We start from the raw sequence: 11,313 nt of genomic DNA on the forward strand, positions 1-11,313 counted from the left end.
GGGATTCAAAGTAATAATAAACAGATATTTGGGAACCCTATTGTTTCTTGCATGGATGTTGAGTCTTTTTTGGTTTTTCGCTAAGCATTTATTCTTATTATCTTATGCAAGAGAAAATATTTAAAGTGCATTTTAATAATTTAAGAGCATGGAAGGGTCATTTTCCTTTACGCGCATCTTATAAAGATCCTTCTCCTCCTTCCCAACTAGGCGTAGCTCTACCCTTTTAGCCCTCTGAAGTGAGAATGGCACTGAAAGCTCTCCCCACATTTCAGTCCAGCAGACTACTCCCTTTGGGTTTTCATACAGCAGGGAATTCCAAACCTTTGAAGGTTTCCATGGCTTCTACGCTTAGATCCAATTCCAAGTGGGTTCTGCTTATTCCGTTTTGAGCATAAGAGAAGATTTTTCTGACTAGATAGATGGTAGATCTTGTCGCTTTCGGTATTTGCATTGGGAGTTAAGCTAAATTTTATGTTGGATGTTGGGTTATGATAAAACATTGTTGATTATGTTCTAACTTTTTATTCTCTTTTTTTGGATAAGATTGGTGTATCTTTGTTTTCTGATTTCTTTATCTGAGGAGTGACTTTTTATTTGGAGGATGATTGATGTATTTAGTTTTTAAAATTTTTTTCTTAAACTTCTTTGAAAGTTGGGCTAGGGTTTGTGTTTTTGTGTCTTTTGAACGCTGCCTTGTTTCTTATGAGACCCACCGATGCATGTGTGGTTTCCTCTTTTCTATTGTGTGGTATATAGGTATTGCTTCATTTAAAGGATCATTGATGCGTGTATGATTTTTTTGCTTCTTTGTTTAGGGGTTGGATTTAGATTTTTGTCCACTTTTTGTTCTGGAATGTGATAGAATAGGTTTTTATTTTCTCCATTTCGCAATCAATTATTTGTTTGGATTTCAATTTGTATGGAAGATGATTGATACTAATTGGTTTATAGTTTGAAATTAAAGAGGAAACTTCTTAGAAGCGTCAATTAAAGTAAACAAGAAGCATGTAATAAGCATCACTGGAAGCTTTAGATGTTTATAGAACGAGTAGCGCTGTAATAGGTTTGCGATAATTTAGGTAACAATTACAAGAAGTAAAAAGCATGTTATGACTGGCTAGAATTGAAAGTTTTACGAATATATAGTTTAACACGTTTTATTCATGTAGATTTAATGTTAAGTTTTTAGAAAAAGATCCATATAAGTTTTATTTAAAACTTAAGATAAGTTTTCAAGTATTAAATATATTTACAAAAAGCATGCTCATTTGACATTATCAAAAGGAGAAAATACTCTTTTAGAAAAATGTAGTCACCTAAATTGAAAGTTGTTAACTCACCAACTTCTCCAAAAGCTTAAGATGTTGGAGAAAGGCGTTATTTATCTTTTATACTTTAACACTCCCCCGCACGTGTGGCCCACTTGGCAAACACGTGGCACATGTGGTCCTACTTTGGGCTGATCATCGCATGTGGATTTATGCTATCCGGGAGGTTTGAACTCGAGACCTTCGCTCTGATACGATGTTAAACTACCAGTTACTCCAAAAGCTCGGTAAGTTTCTAACATGGTATAAGAGCCAAAAGTCTCGAGTTCAACCCCCCCCCCCCCCAAAAAAAATCCACATGCAATGGTTGGCCCAAGGTGGGACCACATGTGCCACGTGTTTGCCAAGTGGGCTACACGTGAGGGGGAGTGTTAAAGTATAAAAGATTAAATACTGCCCTTCTCCAACAGCTTAAGCTTTTGGAGAAGTCGGTAAGTTTTTAAGATTTTAGAGAAGTTGGTAAGTTAACAAGGTATCAGAGCCAAAGGTCTCGAGTTCAAACCTCCCGGATAGCAAAAATCCACATGCGATGGTCGGCCCCAAGTGGAACCACATGTGCCACGTGTTTGCCAAGTGGACCACACGTGCGGGGGAGTGTGAAAGTATAAAAGATAAATAACGCTTTTCCCCAACAGCTTAAGCTTTTGGAGAAGTTGGTAAGTTAACAAAAGCGAACTCTTAATTAAGAGGAAACATGTAGGAAAGATGCGGAAAATTTGCTTCCCTAGAAACTCGATTCAGAAGCTTAGTTATTCTGAAGCATCTGAAGCGAACCTCTAGGGAAGCGAATTTCCCATCCAACTAGGCAGTTCTCGGTGACTACGGTTTGAATTTGTTGAGAGTTGGGTTAGTATTTCAGGAGGATTTTGTACTATCATGTTCCAACAATTTATTAACTCTTTAATTTTTTTTTCTAACCTAATTTTGTTTCCAGCAATGCATGGAATTATGTCTAGGGAAGACTGGAAGTACATTAAAATTGTATCAGTATTAACATCAATAGAATACCATAAAACAAGAAAACAGATTGTTTAGATCTTCTATTTATCATTTGTTGGGCAGATGTTTTGTATTCTAGGAGTGATTCGTCACCTTGGTGAACTAATGTATTCAACGCATAGTTTTGAAACTCCCATGCGTCCGCGTCGGGGGAGTCGACTCCCTTTTACCTTGGCCGCATTCCGAGTTGCGCTGCATCCGCATTCCTCATTTTGCCCTACAGAGTAAATAAAAATCCTTTGACTGTCTCCAATTATGACCACGTCAACCGAGTACTCGACCGCGTCCTGCTGAGTCGACTAGGATATTCATCGGCTGCGTTACATGCCGCATCCACGTTTTTAAACACTGACTTCAACGTTGATGCTAGTACATATTGATGCGGTAACATCAACAAATACAAGCCACATATTGGGGTGTTTTGGTGTTTCCTGCCTGAGAAAAAGGTAGAAAAGAAATTTTGTAACACTAATATCATACTAGTGGAACTTTCTTCTCCCTTGGACGTAGACATTGCCTAACCACGTAAATCCCATGTGTCTTGTTTTGCATGTTTGTGTTTCTTGCATATCATCTTGTCATTGGTTGCACATCGAGTTTGACATCGTTTTTAGGGGAGATTAGAGATCTTAGTTGTCATCATCACTGATCAAAGTGTAGAGTAAGAATCCACCCTCAAAAGCATAACTGGAGGTAGAATCATATTCTGTTTTATGAAATTGGCCTTTGTCACAAGCCTTTCGTGGGATTAATATTTCTTTGAGTTGTCACAATACTTTCTTGTTTTTTTCAAATTTTCATTCTTTATCATTATTGTTACTTTTGAAGTAACTTGAAACTGCTATTAGCTTGCAATGACTACCTTTTTTTTCCAAAATTTCATTGTTGTTCATATTTTATTATTATGCTTCTGAGAATGAATAGGGAGGTTGAGAATCATAAGAAGCCCTTCAACACTCAACGTGAGGAACATGTTCAGATCACCTATTCTATGCCACCTCAGAAAATCGAAATCTTTAATTCCTTGCAAGATTGGGTAGACGAGAAAATCTTAGTGCACCTGAAGCCTGCCGAGAAGTGTTGGCAACCACAGGATTTCCTTCCTGACCCTGTGTCCGAGGGGTTTTATGAACAAGTTAAGGAGCTGAGAGAGCGGGCGAAGGAGATCCCAGATGATTATTTTGTCTGCTTGGTCGGGGATATGATCACGGAGGAAGCTCTTCCAACTTACCATACCATGGTCAATACCCTTGACAGTGTTCGCGATGAAACGGGTGGGAGCCTTACGTCTTGGGCTATCTGGACCAGGGAATGGACAGCTGAAGAAAATAGGCATGGGGACCTTCTGAATAAATATCTCTTCTTGTCTGGGAGAGTTGACATGAGACAAATCGAGAAAACAATTCAGTATCTGATTGGATCTGGAATGGTAAAATCATCATTGCCTATTGTACTTGCTGTATCATTTTCTTCAATTGCACCTATGTTTTCTAGAAACAAAACAAAGTATCAGCTTCGTCAAATTAGTTTGTATTTGTTGGTAATATTTTCAGGCTTCTTTTGCCAAAAACTCTTATGCAACTACTTATTCCTCCACCTTCTAAATTCATATTGACTGCTACACATTCAATGAAAATATAATATTTCTGAATTAAACATGTTATTTGTAATTTCTCGAGCAATGCTTTTACTTTGTGTGCCATTAGGATCCACAGACAGAGAACAACCCATATCTTGGATTCGTCTACACATCCTTTCAGGAGAGGGCTACATTTATATCCCACGGGAACACTGCTAGACATGCCAAGGAACACGGGGACATGAAACTGGCACATATCTGTGGAACCATCGCCTCAGATGAGAAGCGTCATGAGAATGCTTACACAAAGATCGTGGAGAAGCTATTTGAGATTGATCCCGACGACGCGATGCTTGCATTTTACAGCATGATGAAGAAGAAGATCGTGATGCCTGCCCATCTGATGTATGACGGCCAGGATGACAATCTGTTCGAGCACTTCTCATCTGTTGCTCAGAGGTTGGAGGTTTATACAAACAAGGACTATGTGGACATAATTGAGTTCCTGGTTGGGAGGTGGAATGTGGAGAAACTAACCGTACTTTCGGCCGAGGGGCGGGAGGCCCAAGATTACCTTTGCAGGTTGGTACCAAGGTTCAGGAGGATGGAAGAAAGGGCTCAAGGGAAGGCTAAGGACACACCCAGCATGCCTTTCAGCTGGATTTTCAACAGAAAAGTGAAGCTGTGAGAGAAGCACTTCTCCTAGTAATCTTATGAAATCGTAGCATTTCTCTACTTGTGCTCTATCTGGGTTTTCAAAATTTTCCTTTTATTTCTATGTTACTTTAGCTAGTTGTGCTGAGGAGAAGTGTCGAGTGTGGTCAGATTTTATAGATGCTCTTTTGCTTCCGGATGTAATGATATAATCAGATGAGCATATAGGGTGGGAGTTGGCAGATTGGAAAGTGTTCTCATTTAGGCTTGTTTTCTGAAGTTTATGTAGGATTTTACTACTGTATTTTAATTGTATGAGATGAATATAATTGCAGAGCCCAGTACCCATCTCCTTAAGATCCTTCTCTCTTAAACTATGATTTTACTTTTAGTGCATGTTTGCGTGGAAACTCATGAGATCTTCATTGACGACAACCTGCAACACTTGTTTAACAGTGAATACTTGTCTCTAATTCTTGGGAACCTATGTAATGTTTGGAGTGTTATTGATAGTGATTTTGTTGATCGGGAATTTTGCTATGGTGGGTCATTATTAGATGATCTAGAGGCTGTCTCGATCAATAATGGATGCGGATGTTGGTACATTGGCCATTTTTATTTTTTGAATGATATTCATTAAATTAAAAGGACCGAAATGGTCAAAATACAACAGAGAGATACAAAAACAGGAAACAAAAGAGAGGGCAACATGAAGAGAAGAAATCAGGGTGGAAGATGGTCAAACAAAGTGAGCTCAATACTTATCACTCCCGTCTAGCAAGACCATCCGCGACTTGATTAGCTGACTGACGGACGTGATTGAAGACCAGAGAAGAAAATCCAGACCAATCAAACATCTCATCAAAGAGTCTATCAAATCTGCATGGATGAGAATGCGTGTCTCGAAGCCACCTAATAACATTCAATGAATCGCCTTTAACCACCACATTATCTACCCGATCTCTAACCAGTAATTTTATCCCTTGGTGGACTGCACAGACCTCCGCCTCTATCACATCAGCCACCCCAATAGGACGGGCAAAGGCCGAAATAGTCTCTCCCAAATCATTACGCAATACCCCTCCAATATCAACCGGCCCCGGATTGCCCAAGCTCGACCCATCAAAGTTTAGCTTCATAGCACCATTAGCGGGGGGCACCCACTCTTCAAATACTTTTTTCTTAATTTCCAAACTAGTAAATACCTCTCTCTCTCCTTCCCTCAAGTTGAAAGCAGGAATGAAGCTAAATGACGGGAGGGCTTTAACCCAAGATATCACTAAAGCTATCACTTTAGGGGAGAGGAAAGCAGAAGGTCTTGAGCTCCCCTTAAACACTCTTGCATTCCTTTCCTTCCACAGAACCCAAATGGTAGCCAAAAAGGATACATTCCATAGTATTTTGCCTCTCTCCTTCCATAGGGCTAGAGACCAAGCCTGAACCAAATTAATAATTTTTCTGAGGAACACCCACAACAACCCAAATCTACACAGCTTACTCCATACCTCTCTGGCAACTTTGCAATGATTGAAAATATGATTTACTGATTTACCTGCCTCAATGCATAATGCACAATGATCCACTATTAGCATCTTTCTCTTTCTTAGGAAGTTCATCGTCTGAATTCTTTCACATGATGCCGCCCATCCAAAGGAGGCGGAGCTTGGATATCCCACACTCTAGCTACCTTGGAAGACGCAAGCCATGTCACTAGATTATGGCAGAAAGATTTAACTGAAAAGTTGCGCGATGAGTTCCAGATCCACACCCTCTTGTCTTCACCATCTTGTTTAATGAATTCCTTTTCCAAAATCTCCAAAAACCTAGCAACAGACTGAAGCTTCCGATCAAAGAAATTTCTCCTGAAATGAGCTCTCCAAATAACGACGCCTTCCCTATTTTCCATATGATCCTTCACAAAACCGTTCTTAAACAAAGTTGTTGCATATAAATTCGGAAACATATCCTTTAGAGACGATCTGCACACCATTTATCAAGCTAGAATTGAATTATATCACCTTCACAAACTCTAAAACTTATCCCTTTTGAAAACAGAAAGCTAATGTCCAGAATATCCCTCCATACCATCAGTGACCCGGGGAGGCCCCATATTTTCCTTCTATTACTTTGACCCATAGATAAGGGGTTTCCTTGCCAAACCTCCAAAGCCATTTTTCTCAAGAGAGCCATATTCGTTTCCCTTATTCTTCTAATGCCCAAACCACCGCTTTTCTTCGGTCTACACACCTTTTCCCACTTAACCAGAGGAATTCCCTGCTAATCTTGTGTGCCTCTCCATAAAAAGCGCCTTTGAATCTATTCTATCCTTTTTCACTACACTCAGGGGACATTTGAAATCAGACATCTGATAGATAGGAATGTTAGCAAGGACCGCTTTAATGAGTGTGATTCTTCCCCCTCTAGAGACCAGATTTCTCTTCCAAGTATCCAATGTGGGGCCATCATTCAAGAAGAATATCTACATACAAGAATCATTAAGAAGCAAAAATTACAAAAAATCCATAAGCTTGTGTATTTGTTTGCCTTTAACGCCATAAAAATCCAAAATCCACCACAAAAGTCTTGATAACACTCATCCCCTAACTTTGGAGAACAGTATAGCTGATTGAGCAAGCTATCTCGGTACGAGAGAGCGAATGATACATGGCACTGTTAACTAAATTATGTATTTCTTCATAGTTCTATAAAAAAATATAATAATTGCAACTTTTCAAGTAGCTTCTTATGTTATGAATGAGTGACTGGTCCTGGCTTTGCAACTTCACGAGCTCACTAGTAGAACTCTAGATGGGAGAGTTACTTCTGATATAGTGTTTGTGGTTTGTCACATAACTGGATCTTGTTGATGGCAATGTTTATCTGATGTTCCTAGATGTGGACCCTGGTTGTGGACTTCCTGTCTATTACAAAGATTGTCAGTTATCAATTTTTTTTTGGGTTTCGTTTGAACCAATCAAGCATAATATCTGAAAAATCTAACAGAAGGCATAGTATAAAGGTGATCAATCCATCAATAACAGAGAATGATTTTGATATGAACATATGAAATGAAAACTACATTTAAAAAAATCAAAGATCTTTTCTTACAGGTGATAGAATTCAGGCATGGTATAAGTTTGGACTCTTCATAAAAATTTATCCGTTTTAGAGTTTTAGCTTGGGTGGTGATAAATTTACACCCCCTGTAGGATAATTCGTACCGCTGTAAGCATTAACAGAATGCCACATACCCTCCTTTACAAGGCTGCGAATTATCCTACAGGGGCTGCGAATTTATTATCACTCTTAGCCTTTAGGTCGAATCAGATGAATGCTACTGATATTTGCAACACCATTTCTTGATAGCGACTCAAACTCACCTTGTCTTTTCGTTTTTAATTCGCTGGCAAAAGCTATTACAATTCCAAAAAAAAAAAAAAAACTCTAGGCACGCAATTAAAAAGGAAAAGACAACGTGAGTTTGTGTGGTAGTGCAAATATCATTATCCTAAATGAAAGAGACATTTCATATGGGGTGCGGGCGTGAAGTATATATTTTTCTTAAAGTACAATGGGCCCACTCATAAGATGATCCAAGCTGTTCATTTGTTGGGCCACAACGAAAACAGGCTGCATCCAAGGTTTAGGATCATCTTATAGAGATGATTTTCAGAGTACTGCCTATTTAGGCGGTGCCAAATAAATGAATAAATGAGCGGTTTAGATCATCCTAGGACGTGGGGCCGTTCTTTATATGGTTGCTTCATCCCAGCCAAGACTCGGTTTGTCTTGTCATAAGACTTATGGCACCTGATTTCATTGGCCAAAAGTTTAGGGAACAGATATCTGCACTACCACACTTTAATAACGAGACAAACACCCCTTGTCGTTTCTTTTTTAGTTGGTTGCTGAGAGCTTTCTAGGAAGCGAAATGATATGGAGACCGAGAGTCCACGGACCTCCAATGAGAACATGGCATGTGTTAAAAAAAATTACTTTTTATGATTTCCCTAAAATTAAGGGTGGCTCACGTCACTTGTGATGTTGTGGCGTGAATAGATTTGTGAGGGGGCTGATAAATTTGCTCTCTCTCAACGTTTTGACGGCCTAACACCTGAATTATTCAGATCTTTAAAAAGGGTAGGCCCGACCCAAACTTTGTCTCACAATCAGTATTCCACAGGACGGTGTAGGAATTCGCTCCGGGGCAAACAATGATTTTTATACAAAATTCAGTACATTTTTATGAGATTTTATATGGTGTAAGCCCTTCTAGTCCCGTATTTTTCAAAAGGTACTGTATTGTCCACATTGTAGGATGATCCAAACCATCCATGTGGTGGAACACAATGTAAATAGGTTGTGCCCCAAAGTCATTTCCATAAGATATCCTAGCCCTCCAACTAGTTTGGGACAAAGGCTTGTTGAGTTGAGTTGAGTTGAGTTGAGTAGATCCTAGCCCTCCAATCTATAGAGGTTTCCATAGGGCTAGGATCATCCTATGGAAATGATTTTTGGGGCACAACCTATTTACCTTGTGTTCCATCACATGGAAGCTTTGGATCATCCTATGATGTGGTCCATACAGTACTTTTTGAAAAATAAGGGACTATAAGGGCTTACACCATATAAATTCTTCATTTTTATAAAGATAAAAAACCAAAAGATTTAAATTTACATAAGAGCATTGTAAAATATTCCAAAAAAGCCCTACGAAGAAGACATGAGCTATTTTAGTTTTCTATGGACTTTGACAAAACTTCACATAGAATAATAGCATTCATATCCGAGCAAATATTGTTTACTCGGATATGAATGCTAGCTATTCATTCGAACCGATCCAATTTCGGTTACCTAGATTGAGAAGCCAAAACCAAAGCCGAATTTTCTAAATCCCGAATGAACTGAAACCAAATGAACATTTCGGTTGTTCGGTGAGTTCAGTTAAAACCGAACCCCCAATTGTGATTCTTCAACAAATATGGGTATTTTAGTAATCCAACCACTCCTCACAATATAAATTTTTAGGTTTATCAATACAAATAACATCTCGAGTAGGAATTTAAGGGAGTAAAGCTAATGAATCTAGTAACTAAGATCTTGGTTGAGTTGGTTGGAATCAAAAAAATTTCCATGCGCAAACTAGTTTCCGCCATGCTAAGAGATTCCACCACCAACTTTCACTCACTCTTTTAGGTTTAAGGTTTCTAAAGTTAAGAGAAATAAGAAATTTACAACACATATTAGTCTTTAAACTCTTAATTAGGATAACCAAACCTAATCCTCCTAAACTAATAAAAAAAAATGGATATGGGACCGAAATACCCCCATACGTTTTGGGGTATTTCACCAAGTTTCTTGTTAGTGTTTATATATATATATTAGTGTTTATTTGTAATTTTAATGGAGCTCTACATGGGCCCTTTGACTGTGTATCGCCCAAGCTCCCTTATCTTCTCTTAAGAATTGCTAATTGCATTATCGATCCATTTAATCTTGGTTTATAAAGAAATAGGTAAAAAACTTTTAAGATGTGTAAGCAGAACCGTTGACCATGGGATACATTATGGAAGAGTTGAAGATTTGAACTTGGTTTGTTATTTTGATAGTGATTGGGGGAGAAGTGTTGATGATAGTAAGAGCACTTCTCACTATATTTTTAACGATTTGGGTACAATTTTATGGACATCAAGGAAACAACCAGTTGTTGCTCTCTATACAAGGAGAGCGGAGTACACTTCATTAACATTAGCGGGTTTTCAAGATTTTTGGCTAAGATGGGTATGGAGAACTCAAACATCCACAAGCATATGGTATAAATTTCTTTTGTGCTAACAGTTCGGCAATTGCAATCACTAAGAATCTAGTTTTTCATGGAAAAAGCAAGCCCTTAAGGATCAAGTATTATTTCCTTCGAGACTTTGGTCAAGGATGGAGTTATCAACTTTCATTTGTTCAAAATTCAAGGTCAAGTTGCAGAAATTTTCACAAAGGCATTGAAGTTTGATACATTCATCGAGATAAAGAACAAACTCAGCATGGTCATGGTCTAGCTTGAGGGGGCTATTGGAGCTTTTAAGCTTTACCATCTGAATAACCCATCTCTTGGAAATTGCTACATACATGCTTGGAACTTGCCAGCTTTACCATTGACAATTGCTACAACGACTCCCCTACATTTAAAGCTTGCTACATTTACATGGCTACATTGGAACCTAGCTACTACATTGGGGCTTTACTGCATTGGAAATCTACTCTCTTAGGAGTTTATGTTCTTGGGACTTAGTTTCTTGCTTTGGAATAATTGTTCAAGTCTTTTACATTATTTATGTTTTATATTTGTTAGTGTTAGTAATAGCGTAGGGAAGCAAAGTATATATAGTAAGTGTTAATCTCAGATCTGAAATATATCCTATATTTTGGGCCTTGTATCTTTTTCTTCTTTTACAAGCCATTTTAGTTAAATTTGAAGTCACTTGATTAGTGTAATAACTCGGGCTTCATTTTTTGTGTGTTCGGCATCAAGAAAACAATTATCTCCCCCTGAATTTCATCTTCTCCCTCCATCTAGTTGGTTTTATTCCAACAATCTCTTTTTTTTAAGTTTCTTGGCAGCTCGATTTTTTATTTTCCAACATGGGAAATGAGTGCTCTTTCGTTTCCCTTTAATCTTCCTTCTTTCTTTTTTTCCACATTTTTGACATGATGACTGAGGGGGTAACCTATAACTAACCATTCCAAATGGTAATA

At 38.3% G+C, this 11,313-nt stretch overlaps 1 protein-coding gene across 3 annotated transcripts; it reads left to right on the plus strand.

Annotated features, from left to right (window-relative positions):
* On the plus strand, positions 1–4,920 carry LOC143892345 (stearoyl-[acyl-carrier-protein] 9-desaturase, chloroplastic-like). 3 transcript variants are annotated; one of them, XM_077396894.1, is made up of 3 exons: positions 1–367; positions 3,255–3,759; positions 4,091–4,920. In XM_077396894.1, the coding sequence occupies exons 1-3, from the start codon at positions 246–248 to the stop codon at positions 4,595–4,597; spliced, it is 1,134 nt and encodes a 377-aa protein (XP_077253009.1). In that variant the 5' UTR covers positions 1–245; the 3' UTR covers positions 4,598–4,920. The 3 variants fall into 3 exon arrangements, with proteins under 3 accessions (XP_077253009.1, XP_077253008.1, XP_077253007.1); XM_077396893.1 differs by having other exon boundaries at positions 2–367; positions 4,046–4,920; XM_077396892.1 differs by having other exon boundaries at positions 3–367; positions 4,037–4,920.
* The last annotated feature ends 6,393 nt before the right edge of the window (positions 4,921–11,313 follow it).

Source organism: Tasmannia lanceolata, unplaced genomic scaffold (genome assembly GCF_043159265.1).
Source record: "Tasmannia lanceolata isolate RefF3 unplaced genomic scaffold, GAP_Taslan_0.1 ptg000015l, whole genome shotgun sequence".
Taxonomy (NCBI): Eukaryota; Viridiplantae; Streptophyta; class Magnoliopsida; order Canellales; family Winteraceae; genus Tasmannia; species Tasmannia lanceolata.